Consider the following 26,664-nt stretch of genomic DNA (forward strand, 5'->3'; position numbering starts at 1 on the left):
TAAATGGAACCATGCAAAATGCATGTAGGTATATGGTTTGAGTTAACTGGAGTACATTTACTTATCTACCTTTGCAAACGGAGTTTCACATCCTAGAAATAACCTTGTAGTAGTCCTTGATGTCTAACAATCCAGAAGCTGGGTTCTCTAAACAAGGTACATTACAGTAGTGCTACTTTCAACAAGTACAATGCAAATTATATTCAAATCTGGAATTAGCATAACTGTACAGCTGAAGAGATCACCATTAAAATACATACAAAATACAGAAACTCCCCAGAGTACTAGAATCCATACCCAGCAACACTTCCCTTTCTTACTTGATGGGCAACATCAAACACTGGGACTGTAGAGGTCAAAGGTAACGTCAAACACAGGAACAGTTGGGGGGGCTCAAAGGTGATATCAAACAGAGACAGTGGGGTCAAAGTTAACATCAAAGACAGGGACAGTTCGGGTCAAAGAAATTCATCTTAGATGTTTCAATCAGCATGATAAAAAATATTATGTTTGACATGCCCGAGTGAGATATCAAAACCACCCAATGTACCTTTCTTTCGTGGTTGATCTGGCGAGAAGTTCTTTTTTACGTTGGACCTTCTGGCCGCCTCTTTTGCAGTTAGTTTTTCTCCAGAGGACGCCGCCTGTTTCACAGAAGAGCTGGTTTTACCGTATCCAGAACTTCGAATAGATGCATAAAGCCCACCCTGCGGTTTCTTGGGCAATGCTGACGAGCTCTTGGTCTTAAATGTCACTTGTTTATTGTTCACAGCATAGATTTCCCAGAGATTGAGAGGATGGTGTGACACCTATATGAAAGAAATACGTTTTGAAGCTTAAAGCAATACAATCAAGTTCACAATACAAAGAAAACACCATTGATGCAATGATTCACTCACACTCTCCCACTTCTTACAGCAATGTTGTAATGCTGTGCATCATGGGAAGGACACATTATGGACAAAGTAAATTATGATATATCGCATAGATTTGTACAAGAACTGCCGGATAGTCTTCATGAGTTCTGGTACCTTCACTGAAGGTACCAGAACTCATGAGTCCTTCACGCTCTCCAAGAGGGCATCACAGACCAAAACATGTTTTAGGCATGTTTGAGTTCCATCATTAGCAGTGCGGGTGTGTGTATATGTTTGGCGGTAAATGTGTTGAATGGTTAGTGTTTGAGGTGCGTGTAGCTGGTCATCCTCACCAAATCCTACAAATGTTATTTGGGAGGATTGGTATAGCCTTTCCCCATCTTGCAGCACAAATCAGGTCTAGTATTAGCAAGTATTCGAGTGACTGATTGTATGTTCTGTCATGCCTTCCTCAATAACACTGTCACTTTTATTATCAATTAAAACCAGAGCGACTGGAATTAAGCGATTTTGCAGGCGCTGTGTTTTCCACACAATTATGAAGTTGCCGAATTCTGGCACATAATCTCTAACCCATTATCAAACATGACTAAATGATGATGTAATACTATCATTCAATTTGCTGCATTACGCTACATAACATGACAATTTAGTCAAAACTGCCACAAAATTTAGTATCTGAGGCCGCATAATTCAACTGGCCCAGTTTAGAATTTAGGATGTGGTTCTATGTATGTCTTATGAAAAACAAAGTGATCTTGTGAAAATTCTGCTGAAAGAACCGCAAAGCCAAGATAAACGATTCTATTTGTACAAACTTAGTGAAAGGTCTTGTGAGGGTGTGCTTCCCCCTGCATGTCTACTATCGTGCCTAAACCTATAGTAGGTATGTGCTGAGAGGGTACTGGATTCAAGTACAGCTAAAATGAAACCCACCTGGATTATATTTCAGACAGCACAGAGGAACTGTGACCCGGGCATCCTGGAAAAAAACTGAAGCCATTTACTGCTGGCCCAGCCGGTCTTAACCTGTGGTCCAGGTACCCCTAGGGTTCGGCGACGTCCTACACAGGGGATCTACTACATAGAAAATGAAATCATATTAACCGACTACTGAAGTGTATATAAATGTAGAAACAAAATGTGAAATTGAAAATTTGAAAACGTTGTGTAAATGTGAAGGAATTTGAAATTAGAAGCTAAAAATTAAGTTGGTGTTCTCAGATTCATTCGTGGAATCAATGTAAATACATCAGACATAACGGGTGGCCTCAGTTGAGTTTAGAAAATCCCCAACGTTCCTATAAAATAGATTTTTTTATATTTGTTTGTGAATTAAAATTAAGAATCACTGTACTAGCCTATTTATGAGGGTGTCCAGTGCTACAGAATGTACAAAAGAGGCTCTAAAAACCTCCCTACCAGGCATGGGCTAGGAGGCTGTAGGAACAGGCAACGGTACTCAATTATTCTGCTGTGCGCTGAAATTTATGAATTAGGCACGAGCATTTTGTAAACAACTGTAAAGCCTCATGTGGTATAGCCAATCTGATTACTTGCATATTTTGTAGATTTTATGGCATATGTTGCATTGAATTTTATTATTATTATTTAATACTGATTAAATATGGTAGTAAAAATAATTTAATTATATCGAGACTATTGAAAATGTTTTTTTAATCTCAAATTATGCATTTCTCCTTTTGCCAAATGTGATTTGTGTACGTATTTATCAATTTGCTATTTTGAAAAAAAATAATGAATGCAATCAATTTTCCAACTGCACTACTATACTAACCTATTCAACTGAAAAGATAGAACTACCACATATCTGTTCACCTTTCCATCGACCTACTGAGCTTAGTTCAAACACTTTGCCTCTTCTGAGAAGGGCACAGACTTGAGGATTGGAGTTTGTAGGTTTCTGAAGTCATGACTGGGGATATTTCTCTATTTGTTGGTGCTCTTGGAGTTGTTGGGTGAGCTATTTATAAACAGGGGCTATTCTCAATACTGAGAACGGTGCAGACTTCTCAAAACCTACCAGCAGTTTAAAGTCAAAAACTGGACAAACACCTGGGCGTTAATATCAAAGCTCTGTTTACAGAAGAACGAAGTAGCGGTGTGGAGTAGGCAACAGTGACCGAGATGAGTCATATCCGTCAACATCAGATGGAACATTAGCCACTGATAGGATAACCAAAAACACTAACAATAACAGGATTTTTCTCTATATTAACTATCAAAATGCAAGTAATGAAAAATGGTCGTCTTGGGAATTAGGGACGCCCAGTCAACATCGAGAGGAGCGTCATTCCTCGCTTGCAGGACAAGTATTAAGCAGAGGTAAGGAGGTGGACGTGCACAGAGGTAGGGCAATACACACAGGGTTATGTGAGGAGGTAGGACACTGACACAGCAGACTTGCTATTGGTCTCCCTGTCAAGGATCACAGCTGATTAGAATGCAAGAGGGGGAAGACGCAGCTGTAATCTTGATAGATGGATACAGAGCCCTTTGACTCCTGATCTGTCGAGGAGAATGAATATTCAACAGACCCCTCCGTCATTTAAGTGCGCCTGTATAGACATTAAACTCAGCCATGCATAGAAACTATGCATATGTCACAGCCGGTCACAATGTTTAAGGTTAGTACTTTGCAGTCTATCCATTCAATTATCCTAAGACCGAGCAAGACAAGTTACCCATGAATAATGGAGTATTTTAAAATGCCAAGAAATGCACGACTTCTCTGTAACTAGAATTCTCCAGTGTCGGGATCTTTTATAGATTAGATTAACATTTTTGAATAATTTTCAGTTCAGAGACTTGAATCCAAGATAATATTTCAAAACAGCAGTATAAACAGGAGTACGTTAATATTGTAGTGACTGCGTCAATAGCAGGGGAGGATTCCCCGTAATGGCGGAGGAACGCCATCCCACTTGTCAAAGTCAGTCAGCAAAAAATAAAATGAAAATAAAACAATATTATCATTTCATTTTCTGCTGACTTACTGACCCAAGGCCTGTGTGGGGTGGGGACGAATCATGCCAGGGGGATGAGTAATGGGCACTGTAAAGTATGCATGCCGGTTTGGCCGGCCAAACAGACAGGCACACTTAGATTTCTCCAACCCAGCTGTGTTGCACAGCCAGGTTGGAGAAATAGCACAGACACCCAGGAACTGTCTGAGCGGCAAATCAGGCCGCTCGATCCAATCCTGGCACTGCTCTCATTCTAGGTATTGGGATTCAAGCTATCCTGGCTGATGAGGGGTGAAACCCCAAAATCGGTCCTAGGATGCTTGTTTCCGGTCCAGGGAGGACCTGGCTTGGCAGTTCGGGCTGGACTGTTCCCATGAGGCACAGGCTCAAGACTGATTTGCAAATGGCCAGGTCTAAACTTGGGTGGCAAGGTGAGCAAAAGAATGATGGATTTCACCCAGATCTGTTGACTGTGTGTGAATGTTATCCTTTGTTCTGTATTCCGTCCATCAACTATGTGTCATTTGCTTTCTCGCCCTAAGTGCACTGAGTATGCCCAGAAGTGGGTCCCGGGCTTACTGTGCCACTGGATTCAAGCTATCCAGGCTGATGAGGGGTGAAACCCCAAAACCGGTCCTAGGAAGCTTGTTTCCGGCCCAGGGAGGACCTGGCTTGGCAGTTCGGGCTGTACTGTTCCCAAGAGGCACATGGCCAGGTCTAAACTGGGGTCACATGGTGAGCAAAAGAATGATGGATTTAACCAAGATCTCTTGACTGGGGGTGAATGTTTTGATTTGTTCTGCATTCCATCCATCAACTGTGTGTCCTTTTCTCATTCTAGGTATAGCATGAGAGCAGCGCCGGGATTGGGTGGGGAGCCTGTGCGCAAGTGACTGCTGGGAGGAGAGGTGGCCAGCATCGACAGATACGTTTTAAAAATAATTTATATAATTTATTCTTCTTCTAATACACCCCCCTTAGCAATGAAGCAGCCGCCACTGTTCAATAGCCCATTATCTCATTCTAAATGGTAAAGAAGCAGACAAAGAGATGTACACTGAACGTCACTTTAAAACACTAATGCTCAAGGAAGGAGTGTGAAACTTAAAATGATAAGAGAGAGGGCTGCATGCAAGTCTATGAAAAATAACAATACTGGAAATCCGTAGCCACAGGTAAATGCCCTTTTCATGACTAGCATTGACTCTTTCAAGTTAATAACATGCCAAAATGACATAGTCCAGTGGTTGAGTCCAAGTGAGCATCTTGTTAGGTATTTGTGTGCTTTACAAAATAGTAAATATGTCACATCATTGATTCAGGAAGAAGAAATGAGGCTCACTGCACTAAATAAATAGACGACTTTTCTGAGCACTGCTTGTCTCACTATACAGGATTCTCTGGTAGGAACGACTGGCCGTAGTGATTCATGAATGTTTCATGACGTTAACATAGCTGGCCTGCAAATATTCTAGAGCCCTTCAGGAGCTTATACAGGACTACCACTGACACCAGTTTCTGTTGCACCAATGGGATCCAGAAAACCAGCATCTTAGCGACATGCCATCGCAATCGCCATCTCAGGCATTTGAGATATTCTCCATCCTGTAGGCGATCATGAAGACATATACATTTGCCTAGGTCATATTCACCTTTTTCAGTCTTCTACAATTAGGACTGGACGGTATTCTCTTACTAAGTCTCCTACTGGCAGAATTTCACTGGTTAATGAGATCAAGACCTATCAAGAGTGAATGGCTTTATTTCGATATAAAAATATCATAAAAGCAGATACAACAATTTTAAGATCATATAAAAACAAATGCATTCTATTGACACAGATAAAATCGTGTTAAACAAAGCAGATAAAACAAGCATTAAATAGTCACAGAAAGCCTATTCAAACGAATTAGCCATGCCCATTTTAGAAACTTAGACACACAACATGCAACATGCAAACAGGGTACAGGTATCGGATTTTAGAATACGCAGCGCCTCTCTGTACTGCCGGGTACCTAGCTGTCTGCATAGGGGTTTAAGCCATCTCCGCCTTGGCCGTGCATATGCAGGACATTCAAAGAAAATGTGAGCGACCGGGAGATAAAATCACCTACAGGTAGTGTCCCTACTGTAAATTTAAAATACAAAGCTCTATCAGTAGGATTGGAGATAGTGTCAAGATAGGGTTCGTAGGCCACCACTTCCTTCATCTTCACAAATTCCTCCGTGGATTTACAATGTTTTACGTCAAGGGAATTGTTACAAAGTATCCAGCTCCAGTAAAGCTTCTTCAGAACTGCCTTGGGGGGAGCGGTCCTTGCTTCCCAAGCATCCCCGAGCCCCAAAGCTCCTAGCAGCCGTTTCACGTCCCTCAGCCACTTGATCTTGGACCAGCCCTCCAAAGCCATGACCTTTGCTAGGGCCTCTGCGTATGGGTCCAGCTCGGGCACTCGCCACAGTCGGGCCCAGAGCAGCAGGGGGCGAATTTGGGCTTGATCCTTGATTGATCTGCAACCCATGTCCATTAGTACGGGTACTGAAGGGGTGCTCTGGGGGAGAGCCATCAGGTCTTTTAGAAATTTGGTCTCTGATCTGGCTAACACTTCGAGATTATAAGTGCCCCACAGTTCCGCCCCATACAAAGCAGCACTAACCCCTCTAGCTTGATAAATCTCCAGGCTTGGTTGTAGAGGAGCGTTGCTCCTTCAGTAGGGCGCTGCCCACCCTTTTATGGGTTAAAAGCATCTTTTGGATGTGCGAGTTCCAATGCATGGAGTCTGAGAGACGGATGCCTAAATAATCAAATTCAGACACCCTCTCCAGAGTCACGGAATTCAGCACCGGGGGGCGACCATTTTTTTGGGTGGGTTTAGGACCAGGAACTTTGTTTTATTAGTGTTTATTAACAGGCCCCTTTGCGAGCAGAACTCCTGGCAACTGTTAAGGAGACTCTGCAGGCCCACGGGAGTCTTTGAGATAAGGAGGGTGTCATCGGCAAAAAAGCAAAGTGGGGATACGCTTGCCCGCCAGAGAAGATGCGTCTGCAGGATGTTTTAGCAGATGCTCCACCACTCCGTTCACATAAAGAGAGAACAGAGTGGGGGCAAGCACACATCCTTGGCGAACACCTCTTTCTACTGGGATCCTGTCAGTTTTTTCGCCATTCTTGCCCCACCGCACCTGTGCATAGTTATCAGAATGTAACCTGACCAAGAGGGACAAGATATACGAGGGCAACCCCATCTCAGACAGGACTCCTCATAACCCCTCTCATAGTACTAGGTCAAAGGCAGTCTTCAGGTCTATAAAGGCCAGGTAAAGACAGCCCTTGCCTAGTACCACCACCTTCCAGTATAAAAGAACCAATCTGAAGGCCTGTTCAATAGTCCCGGTGCCGGAACGAAAACCGGCCTGAAGATCTGATAGAATATGATTCACGTCTATCCACTGGAGGATCCTTCCCAGTAGTACTTTCCCTGCTACCTTTTGTGATTAGTCGATTAGGCTTATGGGCCTGTAATTTGCTGGGTCGTCCCGGCTCCCCTTTTTAAATACCGGGACGACCTCCGCCCCTTTCAAGGACTCTGGGACAGGTGCACCGTTATTGATGGCGTTTAGCAGGGATGAAACTAGCTTTCCCCACTCCTTCCTGTTCGCGCGCATCACGTCGCCCGGTATCCCGTCGGGCCCAGCTGCTTTAAGGGGCACCAGCGACTTGATTACGCTTTCAACCTCTCTTGGGGTAAAGGGATCATCCAATGTGTCTCCCGAGCGGTCGGGTAGCAAGAAGGGTCTGTGAGTAGTCGCCTGGGAGGCCCCCTCCTTGGAGGTATAGAGGGACTGAAAGTGATTGTGCCATGTATGGGCTGGAATATTACACGTTATAAGGGAACAGTCTTGTCTGTCCCTTGCCCTTTTCAGGTTCCAAAAGCCTCTAGCATCTCTGCCTTTGCTTGCTGCCATTAGATCATTCCAGTACCTATCCTCCCATTCCTTCTTTGCTTCATTGATGGTCAGATTGTATTCCTTTCTGGCGAACCTAATCTCCACCGGGGATTTGACTTTAACAGCTAAAATCAAGGCCGATTTTGTCACCCTACATTTCTTGGTGTACCAGCCTGGTTGATTCTTGGGTCTATTAGCTCCACCCACTGTGAGAAGCCTACTTGGGAGTAGGAGAAGATTGCCCAAAGACTTGATTAGATTACAGAAGAGGCCCGCCACCTCACTGTTCGTCAGGGTGGTAGAATCCAAAGTAGACAGGGAAGCTACTAAAAGAGCCTCCATGGCTATCAATCTCTCCCCATCCATAGCTACTTTATTCCATCTCAACCGCCTCCCACAGTTAGAGGGCCGTACCTCCAGAGTTGGAGATGATTTCAGCAACAGGTGTGCTCCCTGCTCCCCACCCCACAGGGGGAGCAGGGCCAAGGAAAGGGGTTTGTGGTCACTATCGGCTGAGGTAAGGACTGCCATATCGTTGACAAAAGTCCAGAGCTTAAAGTCGAGGAGAATGTAATCTATCCTCGACGTGTGGTTGGCCTATTGTAGGTATGGGCTCCGGAAGTGTCTGAGGTCGTCCTCCCATTCGCTGCCCTTAGACCAAATTCCAGGGCCAGGGAATTAAGTTGTACAGCCTGCTGGGACCACCTCCGGATAGGCGGAATAGTTAAGATGGGAACACCTCTCCTAACGTCTTCGTCGGCAGTATCCAGGATGTCCTCCGACGCCAGGGGCTCAAAGGTACAGTTGAGATCCCCGGCGACCAGGACATGAGATCTATCAGGGCACTGCCTAAGAAGATCCTCCAAATCTGCCACAGTGGGGGACTGAGACCCTCCTTTCATACCCCTAGCATAGATGTTGATAATGTCAAGGGTAAGCCCTCTCCTGGGCCCCTTAAGTGAGATCCTAAGGAGGTCAGGGGAGTTGGTTTCGTGCTTCTGAATTTGGCACCCAAGCGTGACATCAACCCAAATAGGGAGACCACCAGAGGGGCGACCCCTCCCTGTGGATGGGAGAACTGCTGGTTTAAAAAACGTTGCATATCCCACCTTATGGCAGGGCTCCTTACTCCATGTTTCTTGGAATATGCAGATTAAATAAGCCTCAACTAGGAAATTCCAGTCAGGTGAGTCCAGTTTCCTAGAGATGCCCGCCACATTCCAACTGAGAATCCTAAGAGCAGGAGCTACCAAGGCCGGTACCCGATCCAACTGCTGCCTGGGCTAAGTGTTGAGGTAGTAGGAAAACCGTCTGAATCAGACTGTGATGGTAAGTTAGGGCTGGTTGCCACACATTCACTTGTGTCCCGGAGCGTTGTTGGAACTATAAATTGAGGGACGCAAGGCTGGGGTACTTGATAAGACAGCTCAGCCCCAGTGGCAACCTTAAATCTATCCCTGACCAATCTCTTGGGTCTGCATAGTACCGAGCCACCCCTACCGGCAACTCCGTCCTTGAGAGGGCAAGTCTGTGCGAGACCGGGGGTAGGTCTCTTCACCTGAATTGGAGCGCCTACACAATCCGGGAGTCAGTCGACTCCCTCTAGGCCCGAGAAGGACTCGAACCTGTTGAATAGTGGAGGAAAATATGGGAGATGAGACACCCTATCAGGAGGAGGACTTCTAGTGCGGTTGTTCCTCCGCGGCCCAAATATGTGGGGAGGGGGATCACTGCGTCTTTGGGGATAAAAATATGAGACCTAAAGTTTGAACGTCACCCACTCTTCCAAATCTGGGATCTCTACGGATAAAATCTACCACCCACGAGTCCCTAAAGGTAATAATGACACAGTCACCTTCCAAATCTTTGGGACAGTTACCCACCCAGCTGACTCTTCTAACGTTTAAGATCTCAGTTTTGGAATGGGGGGGGGGGGGAGAGCTCTATTCTTATTTAGCCAAAAAACTACTTTATTCTTTAGCTCCCTAGATGTTTCAATTTTCCCGTCCCCAATAGTTGAGACTCCCGTCAAAATGATAGTATAGGGGGCAGACTCCAGTGGAAGATTAACACAAGGCAGCGTCTGCTTGGCACATTCGCTGCCCTGTGTGCCCCTCCCCGAAGACTGTCTGACACCATCAGGTACACGGGAGGCTGGCTGAGCTCTCGGGAGCAGACCTTTCTTAAGAGGCCTTCCCTTGGCAGACGTCGAGGGGTTATTACCATCAGAGGATTTCTCCGTTTGTGGGCGTTTTGGTAGTGTAGGCAAGGGGTTATTAGCAGCAGTCCGGGCCATCCTTGGTGGGACACTAGACCTTTTTTCCTGGCAGCCAGTGGAACTCTCGATTTTGTTGTCAGGAACTTTTACCAATTTACCCAGCATAATCGAATTGGCTGTAGTCAAATTCTCTAATTGGTCTAATTTGGTATTAATCAACCTTGTACGTTCCAATAAGGGTAACATCAGGGATTTAATAAGAATTTCAATTTTACCCAAAAGCTCTTCATCTGTACCAAGGGTCGGGCGTAAACTATGAGAATCTGTAGGGACCCCAGTGAGGTTTTGTGCGGGAATAGGGTCAGGGAGGGGTAAAACTCTATTGTTATTTTTTTTAAAGATCTTTGCAGTCCCCCCTTGATGTGTAATGTCCCCTCTTTTCCTTTTACTGGGTTTGGAATTAGACGGGCCACTTGCAATTGGGGATTGTGGAGCGGGACTAGATGGATTAGACAGGATGCCAAGGCTGTTAGAGGAGCTGTTTGTGGGTGAACATGATATAGGATCTATAACAAAGCTACCGGCCTCAGCATCCGGGGCAATGGACGCCAAATCATTGCTTAGATGGTTATTATCAATCGTACCTAAATTACTTGGGAGTGGGGGAGAGGTAACTTGGCCAATTTTGCCCAGAGACGAGCGTTTGCCTGATAAAAGATCAATAGATAGACGTTTCTCGGCAAAGGCAATTTCCTTTTCAAGAATACCTGTAGCCCGCTTAAAAAAATGATCAAGGGTTCCGGTTACCACCCCACCCTTTGATGACACTTGTACTATTCTTTCCTTCCCGGAACGTAAAGACATACTTGCTTCAGGACACTGTAATTAGAATCAAAAAATGACTACTAGCTGAATACTAAGGGAATTGATAGAATTGTCCCGTACCCCCTGTGATGCTAGATTAGCTCGCCTTTGTCCGTAAATCAGATGGAAGAGAGGGGGCCCAGCCCAGCCTCGACCGGCCCGAACGGTCCCGCCCTTGTCCCGCGCTTCTTCCGGGACGCTCCCGCGCAGCGGAAGGGAAGATCCTGTAAGTAGGGCGCACAGGGGCCTGTGGGCGGGGCCAGCAACGAAGGCGGGACCAGGTGGTGCTAGTTGTGCGGGGACTCCTGGGAGATCGAGTCCCTGCGCACGCCAGTTGCAGCCCCCACACAGCCACAGTTCCTCACGGGATGATCTGCCCCCAAAGGACAAAATCCAGGCAAAGGAAAATGCTCCCGCTGGTCAGGTGAGCGATGCGGCACCTGCGAAGCAGGTGCGGCGAGTTGTTGGCTAAATCCGCTAGCCACTGGTGAAGTCCGCTGGTAGCACGGTAGCTGCTTTACAAGCCCACTGCAGTCGGAAAGAGTAGCCCACAGGTGAGGGGGGACAGGCTGACTTTATCCACACGGGGGCCTGTGGGCGGGGCCGGCAACGAAGGCGGGACCAGGTGGTGCTAGTCGTGCGGGGACTCCTGGGAGATCGAGTCCCTGCACACGCCAGTTGCAGCCCCCACACAGCCACAGTTCCTCACGGGATGATCTGCCCCCAGAGGACGAAATCCAGGCAAAGGAAAATGCTCCCTCTGGTCAGGTGAGCGATGCGGCACCCGCGAAGCGGGTGCCGCGAGTTATTGGCTAAATCCGCTAGCCACTGGTGAAGTCCGCTGGTAGCACGGTAGCTGCTTTACAAGCCCACTGCAGTCGGAAAGAGTAGCCCCTAACACCTATCAAGAATACGGACCAGGGGTGCAAATAAACTAAATATGTCTTTACCAGCTACAGATTCCACCTCTGTGATTTCTGAGACTTTTCAGCAGAGAACCTCTTTAAGGCTACTTCTTTCATTTGTCTAAGTCTCTTTGGCTCAGCAACTGACGTCAAGAGTGCAGAAAAGGTATATGCTACCAGATTATGATCCATTATGGATCTTCCTCCTGACTGCTCATAGATGCACTGGCAAGGAAACATCATGTCACTGCTCCTTCGTCCAATGTCTCTCCAGACATGGAGAGTAAAAGATAGGACTCGGTGGGCAGAAAAGTATGTGGAACTTCTGCAACAACCACACAGACAGACAGTGTCACAGCTCTCTTAGGCAGGTCTAAGAGATCTCTTTGAGATCCACTTCAACATCTTGCCAATGACCTGCCTAGAGAACATTGTGAGAATTTTATGAAAGACCCCTAATAAAGCAACAATGGTGTTGAAACAGACAATCAGCATAGCTGCAGACACATCAGATCATGAGTATTATTATGGCCTGAGACGATCTTCCTGGTTGAGGCTCACTGGTCTCTAAGTAGAGGTGCAGCAAAGGATTGTCAACCTTTTTTCTATTATCATCCTATTCAGCATACATGTCTATGACGAAATGACCCAAATGAAGGCCGCAATGGAAACTCAAAAGGTGGGACCCTTAGAAAGGAGAAAAGAACTGAGGTTACATGCTTACAGGCTTATGAGAGTCTCTATTCTCATCAGAGGATTTAAATCCCAAAGTGGCCTCAAGGACAATAGCAGCAACGTCAAAGGCTGCATTATTACGAGCAAAGGTGACCATCCAGAGGAAAAGGAGGCCAACAATTAGGAGCAGCAACAGGCTAGGCATACACAGGAGCCAACAGTGGCTCATCATTTTCCTCTCTTCAGTTACCAACTCCAACTGTACAAAATTGTTACTTTCTCAGCGATTCATGTCCACTCCACTCGTGATACATTCAAAAAAGCAATTTCAACTTCAAAAGGAGATTGATATCCTCTTGCAAAAAATAAAAACATGGAAATAGTTTCTACTCTACAAAGAGGACTGGGAATGTATTCCTGAAACTTTCTGCTGAAGAAGAAAGGCCACAAAAATGAGTTCAGATCCACAATGGATATAGAACTAGCAAACAAATGGACATGGAGGGAGAAATTCAGGATTCTGGTGCTCCATCAAATTTACCCACAGCTTAATGAGGGGATTGGCTATGCACCACAGATCTTTAGGATACTTACTTCTATGTATCCCATTGCAAATACATTTAAAAACATCCTGATAGTTATAGTGGGAAGCAATAGTTTCCAATGCAAGGTCTTTCATTCAGCTTCAGTCTGCACTAAGAACTTTCTCAATGTGCATGGCTGTAGTTGCAGCTCATCCGAAGAAGCAGAGAATCTTACTCTGTCCATATCTAGATAACTGGCTGATTAAAGCTTGAACATCCCACCAAGCTCAACAACATTTTCAACACACAGTTGCTACACTCAATTGGCTGGGTTTGCAGGTCAATCAAGAAAAATAGCATCCAGCCCAGTGCAGTTGTTGCATTATCTGGGATCAGGTTTGGATACCCAAGAAGTAAAAGTGCATTCTTTGGAGCAGAGACTAGTTTCTATCCATATGAAGTGCTGCAATCTTTGGAAAATTAATTGTCTGACAGCAAGGCAAATCTCTAAATTTGATAGTCTAATGGCATCATGTATTTTCCTGGTTCCTAATGCCGGTCTCCACATGAGTCTCATTACATCAACATCTGGAAGACCAGTGGTGCCACATCTCAGACAAATAGGAAGGCAAACTCACCCTAGCTCCCTTTGCAGCTCAGTCCCTCCTGAGGTGGTGACATCGACCATTTCTTTTTATTCATGAGACGAGTTTCCATCAGGACGTCCTATTTCAGATAACTGTGGCAAACACATCTTTGACTGGTTGCGGTGCTCATATGGATCACCGATAGATAAAGGGGATTTTGTCTCTGAAAGAATGGTTGTGTCATATTAATCTGCTGCAACTAAGAACAGTACACAAAAACCTGAAAGCTTTACTTCTTGCTCTCAATTCGGACTCCCTGCTTGTTTCCACTGGCCCCACCACAACAATGCAGTATGTGTACAAGCAATGGGGAGCGACATCCAGAGAGTTAACTCAAGAAGCTGAAACCATCTTGTAGGAAAGTACAATATGCTTTCATGGTTACGACCACTGTTTGCTGGTGATTTGCTGTTTTCGGACTAGTCTCACTGAGATCCTGCTAATCAGAACCCCAATCACTGTGCGGTCTCCCTAAATTGGACTATGGTAAGTACTTTGGTACCTTCCAAATTGGCTATTGGTGTACCATTCTACATCCCTTGTATATGGTACTAAGGTACCCAGGGCATAGGTATACTAGGGGTCTCCCATGGCCTACAGCATGTATTATGCCACACACGAGAGACCACTCAAACTGTGACTTAAGGCCTGCCATGGCGGCCTGTGTGAGTTGGTGCTAGCACTATTTACAGCAGATATGCATTTCCTTATATTTGAGGTGAATGCCCTTAAAACCTATAAGTAACCCCTAAGACAGGCCTTTCAATCCTGAAGGCTGGGTGATGGGTTATAAGTGTGTGGATGCCCTGGATGAGCAGGACACCCCTTACAAAACCCAGAGACGATTCTACAGGCTTTGTAAGTGCGGTTAGCCATTTAATACATATAGTGGACATCAAGTCAATTACAAAATGTCTAACTATATATTGGCTGCATCGAAACCGGTCATGTTTGATATCCAACATGTTCGAATCCTACCCCAACACTGATTTCAGTGTTGTATGTAGTATCCCATGTACTGGGAGGTTCCCCTAGGGAGCCCCCCGTATTCCTGGTACCAGCCTTTTAAGGTCTAACAGCAAGCTAGTGCTGCTGCCGACCACAGACACAATTCTATCCTCCTGCTGCTGAGCTGTGCTTGAACAAGGGAAGGTAGAGCAGTAGGTTTCCGGTGACAGGTAGATGTAACCACCTCCCAGACAGGACTTAGCGTAATTCGGCTGGGGTGGGGGGCGCTTGCCAGCACCACCAGACTGCTTTGAAGGGCACATTTGGTGCCCTCCCTGGATACTCCAGTTGGAACCAGTCCGGGGAGCCGTTGGCTCCCGCTCTGGCTCGAAACTGGACAAAGGACATGGGAGTATCCTCCCCTCTGTACAGCCCCCCCCCCCCACCTCCCCCCTTGGATTGCCCAACCCTTTCCCTAGGGTCCTTAAGGGCTAACTTGTGGGTGGCTCTTCAGATTCGTTGTGGGACAAGGTTCAGATCCAAAACCACTTCAACGTCTACCATCTAGGCACTTTGGACTTCATTGAACTTCACCTAGGAACCAAGACTGCACCAAAGAAGACTTTTGCTGCTCCTGGTCTTGTCATCCTGCCAGTCTTCTGCGTCGTCTGTGCCTGCGCTCCTTCCAGGTTCTTTTCCAGGCCTGTGGGCATCAAAGATACCCAAAGGAATCTCCCTTGGAGTGAAGGAATCACTCCCTGCATCTGCTGGCACCGCAACTAAGATGACCAATCTGCTGCTCCTAACTTCCCACAGACTTTTAAAGGCTCAGCAACACAGATGGTTGTGCTGCTACTCCATAGAGGCCTGCACTGTCTTCTCAGCAAGTTTAAGGCCAGTATCCCTCGCCAGAACTACTGGAACAGAACCCCTGTGCACCGCGTCGACTTCATGTTACCAAGGCTTGTTGACTCTGTCCTCCAGAGATCTTCAGGCTACAAGGAGCTCCAGCCTCCAGCATCTCCAGCGAGGGGCACATTTTTAAATAAATAATAAACGTACCTTTCTGCCGTAGGGTCCCCAGTCTTTGCTCCCCTCCGTCTGTGACTCCAGGAAAAAGCCAGGTTCCCCTGACCAATCACAATGCTGCAACGTTGTGATTAGTCTGAGCACCGTGGTACAGCGCTCGGCTAGGGACTGTGGATTCTGGGCATGTTCTCCATGCAGGCGTTCTCATGCAGGCTGTAATGCAGCCTGTATGGAGAACAGGGAAAGAACAGGGAAAGTGTGCATGACTTTTGGGAGGCCCAAGATGGCCGACCAAACAATCATTGCACACTCAGGAGGGTTCTTCCACTCCTCTCCTGCTCTGCAGCCCAACCCCCTCACGCAAAGCTGCAGCAGCAGGAGGTCAAAATAAAATGATAATAACATTACGTTATTATCATTTTCCTCAGCCTTTGCTTTAGTTATAAGTAAGCCAGAGTTTCCATTGAAGGAGCAATTTTTGTTTTGCTAATAACTTTAGCGTGGTTTGACAAACCTTCACAAAACTTTCCAAAAACGGTTCATCCATCTCAGCTCCTTCCTGGAAAGTTTTGGGGTGATCCGTTTAGAAGGGCACGGAAAAAGGAGTGGGTACCCGAAACTATTTTTCCCTATGCAATTTTTATAACAAAATTTAGACAACGATACAGAAAAAGTGGCAGAACAGAATTACAACATATTTGGCAGAAGGCTAGATATTTATCCAGAAAGCTTTCTTTTTGTCTTTTGGTGTAATTCTGTTCAGCCGTTAAGAGCAATTAAGGTTTCAAAATGTATAGATTATTGGTAGATCCCTCAGGACACCTACGGGAGCGTATGATGCTTTTGCTTTTCACACATTACAAACAGCACATTTGTTTATGTGCCATGGTATTACTTTAGAAATATAATGCACATGTTTTTGTTATTCAGTACTTCTTCCTGGGAATCAGTCTTGACATTTGGTACAAGGTCGAACAACATTGTGCCTTGTTTTTCTCTGTGGTCGGTCACAAACACAATCTAACAGATATATCAGAGAGACCCAGCTGTGGTTTTCTACTTAATCCACTTCTTATCATGTACGTCAAGACTTGCCGTTTTTGAAAACAAAGATTAGGATTTCTAGCAGAGCAAAAGTTCGAGGACGAGAGCACCAGCTCTGCAAAATCTGAAATGCAGACCAACTAACTGCAAATGCCAGGTATGGAGCCCAATTCTAATCCCAGAGATCTCTTGTATATCATTGTGCTCACTTAGTAAGGTTAGGCTTAGGCAAATATGTCATTCACCGTGATAGGGCTTTTCATTGTATACAGCTTATTGGCAATGCTAATTACTCTGCTCATTGCATATGTTTTTTAATTGCAGCACAGTTAATACATGATAGAGCACATATTCAATAAATATTGCAAACTTTCCTTGTGTCTTTCTTTTGTTTATTATGGACATGCAAGAGTGAAAGAACGAAAGGTTATGACCTGTTACCGTGGTTCCACAGAGGGAAGGGGGTAGAGTGTTGTGTTTTAGGGTGCCAACTTACCTGTTACTTTGGAAGGTTAGGAGGGCAGGTATGGCACTATGAGCTAGTCAGGACTTGGGCCCATGGATTCTGACGTAGTTCGGTGAGTCAGTCTCTACATACTGACGTTCTGTGATCCCTGGCATAGTTCTGTTTCCAAACAAAGTCCCAGAAACATGGTGCCACCAACGTTAGGTCTGGTACGTATTCAAGGGTCTCCTGAGTAGTACTTGTGCGTGTCCGTGATACCCCTTACATTTACCACCAGAGACATCTGTGGTGTTGGGGATTAGGCCTCCACAGTGAAGTACCTAATTCAGTTGTTTTTTCAAGCTTGAAAGTTTAAGAGGACAAGACCCATTTTGTGTTGCACTTTGTTTCCAGTGCTGATTTGATCATGGTGCAGCCCCAAACGATTGCATTACTGAAACAGGTGCTGACTTTATTTTCGTGGTTGAAGCCCATGTGAAGCCCATCTCTTTGAAGTATTTTATTTTTGGTCAATTTCCAGATGTGGGTACTGATACAAACACATTTCATAAATACAGTTACTCCACCACCAGGGGTTTATAAAGCGTATGTGCTTTTAGCAATACCACTGTCATTTTGGGAACACACTAGTTGGTTCCGCTGTGCCGTTCCCCATGTACTTACACCAGTACATATTGGGCTTTTCGGAAGTCAAATCAGAGATGGCAGGCGACGTGTATATTTCATACAGATTTAGTTATCAGCCAGTGGGGAATATTTATATCCTGTCCAGAATTGGATGATGTTCACACAGCACAGTTTAGTACTTGGCAATTGAACCGGGAGATCGCTCAACATACTCACATCTTGGAGGAATAATTCCATTTACAAATTGAAAACCCAGATGAAGTTCAAACAGTTTGAACAAAACACGTTGGTTGGAAGTTTTCTTGATTGGTTTTTTTTGAAACGCATGGAAAGTGAATTAAAAAAAAATCTGTTGAAAAGCTGCAGAATTGTGGACTAATATATGTTGGGGGCACCATTCTATATTCACATTTCAAATTACGTCTGTTTGGCAGCAATACCACGCAAGGGCTGGTACTGGAATCGAAGTCCACCAGGCTCTAATAGAAAGAAACTGTTTGGGAGGTGTATTTGCCATCAGTCATGTCAGTCATGCCGAATGTGTTAAAAAAAAATACAGAACAAACACAGGCAGCTGCTGCTCTTGATTTGGGGATGAAACAAATGTGAAATTTTCCAGTGGCGTCCGCAATGAATTTGTCTAACACTAAAGGAGATGCGGTATCTCTGGCTATACACCAGCGGCTCGCAGCGGATGCACACGCCGACTGTGAAAGTGAGCTGTCTATAATTATTGCTGATATGTACACTTCCTTAGGGCGCAATAATTTGGGAACCAGACCTACTAAACAACCTCTTGGCAAACCTCATACAGACAAGGAAGCCCAGCGGACCCGTGAGTTTGTTAAAAAAACATGGGATAGATCTAAACAAAAAAAGAAATGTAAATCTCGCAGAGATTCTCCACCCCAGAGCCCTCTGAGAGGCGATAGGCTTTTTGTGATTGCACTAAAATCAAGGCTCTATACAGGTATCAGATTTCTGATACACCTTCTCCTTGTTCTTTTCAGGACTCCTCTGAAAATCAGTTCAAGAGAGGAGGGAGATCTGAGTGCAGACAAGAAGAGTATGTGAAACTGAAAAGGGAGACACAATGCTCGTCTGATATGAAGTTAAAAAACCTAATCGATATAAAGCACCATTTCAGAAAAAGAAAGTTGCGGCTATAACTGCAAATTATACCACAGAGATTCAGAACCTGTTTCCTGAACAGGAGCTGGGCAGTAACTCTACTCAACAGCGTGGCTGAAGTCAGTATAGTGCGCTGGAATCTCCAGGATTTTCTAGCAGCGAGAACAATTGATAACTTTGTTACAGTTAAAACCCCAGATGGACACATAGCCCCTTCAGGTAGGTTATACAACTTAGATATACAAATTGAGGGTGACATACAGAGCACCATTAAAGTAATATTCTGGAAACATTTAACTTTGCCTTATGATATCCTTTTAGCATAGGTCAATTGGCCCCCACTCTTTCTCCAAACATCCCCCCAGGGTGAAGATGTGATACTACCTTAATTTTTTGCTCTTGTCCCTGATGAAGTAAAACAAGCTTATGCAGCAGAATGCGTTCTTGCACAAGCTTTATACCGCAGCTTTATACCGCAATCGTGTCGGCTGTCATAAGACTCTTCTTATCATGTTATACCCATTCGGCCCAGCCCACAAGTGCAACCACAATACCCTATTAAATCAGATGCTAAAGCACCTGTTAGAGAAATACTCTCCCAATTGGAGTACCAGGGAACAACTGAACACTGTATCTCTCAAATGAATAATCCTCTTTTTCCTGTCTTAAAACTGGATCATTCATATTGTACGAGTTACTTACCTTCGGTAACGATGTATCTGGGGGAGACGTTGTCTAGCCGCAGATTCCTTAACTTAGAATATCCCCAGGCGTGAGACTGGATCCGGAATTTTTTTGCAGCAGCACCTCTGCGCGCCGGGGGACGGCACCACACCACCCCGCCCGGACGTCGTCCTCGTACGTGACGTCAGCGAGGTCATATAAGTCCCTCCTGCCGCGCTGACATCAGTTTTCTTTGGAGAAACCTTTCCGCGGCACAACGCGGAGCCACCAACTAAAAAACTGTGAAAGTATGGGAACAGTGTGCGAGGAATGAAATCCTTTCAGTAAAGAAGCGGGGTGGTGGAAGACACCTTCCCAAGGACAGATTATACACCACCTACACATATAAGTGGAGACTGTGAGAAAGAGCCCCGCAGGTGAAGCGGAGGCCCCCTCCCGAGTTCAACAAGGGAAGAACATTACAACAGACAGAAATAGGCTGATAGTGCCATGTGGAACTGTGCCGTCCCATAAGAACGGAACATAGAAAGGACAACAGTCCACTTGTCGGAAAGAAAGAGAGAGAGAGAACTTGCCTTTCCCCCCTAACAAAGAGAGGTAGGAAACAAAGCACAACCAACCCTCAAGGAGGATGACCATGAGAAGACTAGGACCCCGAGGCTGTAGAGCAGACTTAAGGTAAGGGAACAGAAGAGGGAAACAAACCCTCCTGTGAAGCAAGGGTACCATATAACAGAAAAGAAGTCCCTCAGCAGAGGATATCTGTATATGAACAACCTGAACCCCCTGAAGATAACACAATGGCAACAGAAGAGGCCAGTGGAGAACACCATCAGGAAAGTTCCTCACAGACCAGGGAGGCTGGGTGGGTGTTAAGGAGCCTGCGGCTAGACAACGTCTCTACCAGATACATCGTTACCGAAGGTAAGTAACTCGTACATCTGATAGAGACATCTAGCCGCAGATTCCTTAACTTAGAATAGATACCACAGCCATACCCCAGAAGGGAGGTGGGTCTGCGACAGGACAACATAAAGCGCCAAGCATCTGATCTGGCAACAGAGTGACGGATAAGGGGGGAAAGCTGTGGCAGAACAGCCCAGCAGCAACCCCATCATTCTACTACTCAAAATCGCCATGATGCGCAATTTCTTTGTCTTTCAGAACAATTTTTATTTACAGACTAAGGGAGTAGCTGTGGGGGCGGCCTTTGCCTCAGATTTGGCGATCATCTTCATGGCAGCTTTTGAACAACACCTCATACTGAACAACTCTAACCCTTTTCGGTCTAATATAGGCCTATGGATGCGTTATATTGACAACAGCATAATGATATGGACGGGCAATCCAACAGAATTAACAGCTTTCGATACCTGGCTTAACACGAGATCTCGAGATATTCAATTCACCGCTCAATCAGACTCTGCAACCATTAATTTTCTTGACCTATGTATCTATGTAGAAGAAGACTCCCTGTGCACCACTCTATTCAGAAAACCGACAGAAAGAAATTCGCTGCTGCAATAATCCAGTCACCATCCAAGAGCCTTACGGGACAACCTCCCCTTCTGCCAATTTCTTCGGATCAGGAGAAATTGTTCAAAAAAAGAACACTACATGATGGAATCTGAAGAGTTATTTAAACGCCTTGTTGAACGTGGCTACCCCAGAAGATTGGTAAAATGAGCAAGAAAAAGAGCGTGGTTCAGCCCTCGAGAGTCGCTTTTGCAAAACAACGTCCGTGACAACAAGGAGATGGATCTTTTGATTTGTGTGACTACTTTTTCCACTAAATGTAATGAGATTAAGAAAACTATCAACAAGCATTGGAAACTCATCTCAGACAACCTGCAACTTGATACACTTCCCATGCACTCCTTTAAAAAGGCAAAGAATATTCAAGAACACGTGGTTCGGTCCTTCCTTGATCCACCTACAGCCCCGACCATAACGTCACTATGGAACTTGCCACCTATCCTGGGGCATCATAAGTGTGGTAATTGCAAAGCTTGCGCGAACAGGATCCAAACAAAGGAATTCCACCACAAGCAACACAAAATTCTACTCAAAGAACACACCAATTGTAACACCTCCGACGTAATCTACTCCATTATATGCCCATGTGATTTGATCTATATCGGTCAAACACAGCAAAAGATAAAAGTGAGGATCTTACAACACAGCAGTCGTATCAGATGCGAAGTCATGGGGGCACCACTCGTGAAACATTTCAAAATGGCAGGACACCCATCGGACAGTTTTAAGTGGATTGTCCTGGAACGAGTCTTCTTGGGACCCAGGGGCGGCAACCTCAGTCCTCTGCTCAACACACGAGAACTCAAATGGATAACCTTTTTCAACTCAATCAACAATGGACTTAACTAAACGGATAGTAGTTTCGCTCAACTAGCAGTGCTATGAATGTTCTTTTTTTCGAAAAAAAAAAAAACCTTGAACCTCTTTTTCCCGCTCTGCTTTTCAAACTTAAGAATGTCTTTACCACCCTGTGCGGTAGGTAGACGTTTGTTCGAAATTACCTAACAATCTAAGAAGAGATTCTCTTGTTAAGCCATGATCATTGTACGTTAATTATCGCTTCTAGCACCCTGCGTGGTAGCTACGCGGTACCATAAGACAACAGTTAAGAATGTGGGCTACATCACTGGCCCCTCGTAACAACGCTTTTAACACCCTATGCGGTAGTTACGCGTTATGAATGTACATATCTGCACCTGCCAAATCTTGCACTACTACTAGTCACCCTCTACTAGATGTGTGGCAATTACCCGGTAACAACGCCTTTAACACCCTGCACCTGCCAAATCTTGCACCACTATTAGTCACCTTCTACATGTGTGGCAATTATGCGGTAACTATAGCATCAAAAAGTGACAAGCCCTGGGAATGCCTTCGGCTATTCGGCTTGATGTTACCAGTTGCCATGGCAATTGAACACCAGTCTTTTCTCTATTTCTTTCTGACGCCCCACGCATGACGTATTCACCCCGGAAGTTTTCTTTCGCCCTAGTAACAGGTCGCTCGCTACAGCGGCATACGACCGGCAGTTTGGAGCGCTTAGAGAGGTCCCGATCACATGCTCAGGCAAATCGTCTGTACTTGACCCGCTCATTCCCTTTGGAACGTCAAATCACGCGGAAGACAGGTAATCCATTAGTCCAGAAACATGTTGCGGTTTATATTTCCGTACCAGTTTATGGCCAGTCCCCTTTACAACTTGGCTTTTGTATCTTTTAGAAAGAGGTTCGATCCCCCGGAAATCAACAGCGTTAGAGTCCACTCAGCAACCGCGTCTCGCGCATATGTGAGTCCACGCTGTTTCTGTAGGATACTGGCTGTACATAGGCTGCCCTGTTCCCATGATGCACTGGGCCAGGGACAGACTAATTTGCATATAGCCAGGTTCTGAAGTGGGATGGTGCAGTGAGCTAAAAAACGGTGATGGATCAAGCCCTGATCTGTTGACTGGGTAGGAGTGTTCTGATTAACTCAGATACTCTGTCCATCACCACCCCCTTTTTGAAATTATTTTGGCCACCATAAGTGTGGAAGGGTATGCTCAGACATGAGTCCCTTGCTCACTGCACCATCAGGATTCAAGCAAGCCGGGCCGAAGACGGCTGTAATGCCAGAAACCGGTCCCCGGAAGCTTGTTTGCTTTCCAGTGAAGAATTGGCTTGGTAGTTTGGTCTGCCCTGTTCCCATGATGCACTGGGCCAGGGACAGACTAATTTGCATATAGCCAGGTTCTGAACTGGGATGGTGCAGTGAGCTAAAAAACGGTGATGGATCAAGCCCTGATCTGTTGACTGGGTAGGAGTGTTCTGATTAACTCAGATACTCTGTCAATCACCACCCCCTTTTTGAAATTATTTTGGCCACCATAAGTGTGGAAGGGTATGCTCAGACATGAGTCCCTTGCTCACTGCACCATCAGGATTCAAGCAAGCCGGGCCGAAGACGGCTGTAATGCCAGAAACCGGTCCCCGGAAGCTTGTTTCCTTTCCAGTGAAGAATTGGCTTGGTAGTTTGGTCTGCCCTGCTCCCATGATGCACTGGGCCAGGGACAGACTAATTTGCATATAGCCAGGTTCTGAACTGGGATGGTGCAGTGAGCTAAAAACGGTGATGGATCAAGCCCTGATCTGTTGACTGGGTAGGAGTGTTCTGATTAACTCAGATACTCTGTCAATCACCACCCCCTTTTTGAAATGTTAATAATAAGGGCACACACATAAGTCTTCAGATATATCCTCTTCTCACCCTCTTATGCGTTCTTGATCCCCACGGGATATAATTAATGATGTTTTTAAACTTGTTCCTTCTAGGAAATCTGGCCACCATTTCACCCTGTCCTGAAGAAGACCCGCTCTGTAAGGGATAACAACCCTACCACCCCAGGGTCGAAACGTAGACCACTACCCCTCCACCACCTCCTAACACAAGTGTGAAAATTGAAAAAGATGATGTATTCTTGTATGGCTCCCCTGTGAAGCCACTAATAACTATGTTTTGCATAAAAAGGATGTATGCTTGACCTTGTCACATTCCCAAACTGCACCAATCCCACCCACTTCACACCCACCCCTTTTCCTTCCTATTTGGGCACCCAGTTTTTGTAAAGTACTATAATGAATGCAATTGTACATTAAGATGCTCTTAACTTAAACAACATTGTGTTTTTAAATAAGAAAAATAGAGTTTTTACACATTCTCTTGAAGTCGTTCTTATGTTCTGGGACCCCCTCCTTTTCCTATAACACTTTAAGACCCCGGTCCCAGAGACTTCTTGGGTTGACCCTATTTTTGTAACAACAGCAACCCTAGCAGCTCAAAGAGCAGAAATCACAGGATGAAGATATCAGACAACATGCCAGAAGGGAGGGAGAGAGGGAGAGAGGGAGAGAGGGAGAGAGGGAGAGAGGGAGAGAGAGAGAGAGAGAGAGAGAGAGAGAGAGAGAGAGAGATCACTCTCCGCTAAATGGCGCGGGAAAATAACCCAAACTTGGAATAAACTTGAAGAGATGCAACCAGCGCCTAACAGACCAGTTATAAAAAGGGGGCCGAAAGTGCCGGTGGCAAGAGCCAAAAAGGCACGCCAGACCACAGCACTGCCTAGGAGATAGCCAGCAGGACAAGAAGCACGCCAAGTGCACACCCAACCCTAAAAGGGTAAAGAGGGGCAATAGCATCAACTCCTAACCCGCTGAAGCAGGTAGAATATGCCGCCGGCAAACGGCAATAGAGCCCTTAAGTGGCTTACACAGATACAGAAGGGCGCCTGACCGGGCGGCACAAAGCCAGAAGGAGGAACAACCTCCATATAGACTTGTCAACAGTAAATAAAGACCACTGCCAACAGAAGAACTGCCCCACAGGCGCAGTTCTTAACAAGAGTAGGCCACTCTGAAGGGAGGGGCCAAAAATGCTAAGTGAACTAATGGCGTAATGATTCTTAAATCTAAGACCAACACTTCAAAAGACACGGAAGGTGTCGAACATCAAAAAGGGGCATATGGCAATTGGAAAATCACCCCAGGAAGTGGAAGCAAGGAGGATCCCACGGGAACTTGCAACCACCTAAAAAGGGCTCTCCCACATATGGAGACAATGGTACAAACTGCGCAACGAAGACAAGAAGTGGCAAGGTAGGAAGAGTAAACCAAGACAACCGCTATGTAAACAATGTATATGCCTGACCATACCCAGCACATTGGAGAGCAGGTAGGAGCTGTTTACGAAGAGGAGACCATGAAACCGATAAAAGAGATGGATAACAATGGCGAAAGCAGATGACACCCAGAAAAAACATAGAACACCGTACAATGAGCATTCAATCGGCACCTGGAGCCCACATTATCACCACACCCAGGTGAGTTAAGCAAGGCTATATAATAGCGTACAAGTACCCCTCATGGAGTATGTATACCCCGGACCACGGGGGACGCCTCTTAGGGCAAAAGCCAGGTCAAAATGGAAGCAGGAACTAACCGAACCCATAAACAGAGTTCCGGCCCGTAATGACGTTACCGAGGTGAAGTACCGGCTGAAAGCCACAAGCAGAGGACACAGCAACCTGTGAAACACGGCCATAAAGGCCAACTGGCAACTGAAACTAAAATGCATCCAAGAGATGCCAATAAACGGGTAAACACCCTTGACCACATTAAAGGAAGACGTAAAGCTCATTGCTCATGTGAAACACAGAGCACATGTAAGGCTCACTCTGTATGTTAAACACAGAACGCACCTAACGGATGCGAAAATGAAAAACAAAAGTACCAGAGAAGACAGGCCTAAAGGGACCTAAGTGGGAGGACGAAAGCCCACCAGCAGCCGGTGAACCACCAACTCGGCGTGAGCATCAAAGAGCAAAACCCCATCAAAGGGTAAATCAACCAGACGTTCCCAGATATTTTCAGGGAAGCCTCTGTGTCTCAACTAAGCGTGATGCCTTAAGGCAACAGAATTTGCCATGGCTCCGCCCAAAGAATACGCAGTATCTAGGGCTGAACGGATTGTGAATTCTGCCATGTCGCGGCCATTCCGAATGGAGTGAAGATCAGCGCAAGCACCCTCGGAGGTGTCAGTAAGCAAATACTCTGCAGAGTCCCACAGGGCAGAAGCTGCCCGAGTCAAAACACGAATTGTTGCACTAGTGGATGCAAAGAGGTTCCAACCCCAGGATTCAAGCAACCTGGACTCCCGAGAGGGAGGAAGCGTTAGAGGGGGTAAAGAAGGAAAGGGAGTCTGCAACACAAACCCTTGCGCATCAGGGCGCACAAAAAGACAGGCGGGATCATGTGGAGCTGGATGGTGATGGTGCAGAACGGAACGTGCCACTGGATCCCCTGAAGCAGGTCGGACCCAGGTACCCAAGAGGGCATCATAAAGGGATGCCTCAAAAGGCAAAAGCGGCTCGACATTGCTAAATCCAAGGTGGAGGACCTCCAGCAAGGGGTCCACCGACGAGGGGGTGTGCATATTTAAAATGTGGGTGGCCTTAGAGACCACTCTCAAAAAAGCAGCACCAGCCTCGGTAGAAAACTGCTCATCAGTTGGGGAAGGTTGTAG

General features: G+C 45.8%; 1 protein-coding gene across 2 annotated transcripts in view; it reads right to left on the minus strand.

Annotated features, from left to right (window-relative positions):
- The window catches only part of CEP162 (centrosomal protein 162), a 977,479-nt gene that overhangs the window by 544,468 nt on the left and 406,347 nt on the right, over positions 1–26,664 (minus strand). For both annotated transcript variants that reach the window (XM_078648156.1, XM_078648158.1), the window contains one exon: positions 551–809. In XM_078648156.1, coding sequence (XP_078504282.1) covers positions 551–809 — 259 coding nt within the window. The remainder of the gene's footprint in view (positions 1–550; positions 810–26,664) is intronic.

Source organism: Lissotriton helveticus, chromosome 6 (genome assembly GCF_964261635.1).
Source record: "Lissotriton helveticus chromosome 6, aLisHel1.1, whole genome shotgun sequence".
NCBI lineage: Eukaryota > Metazoa > Chordata > Amphibia > Caudata > Salamandridae > Lissotriton > Lissotriton helveticus.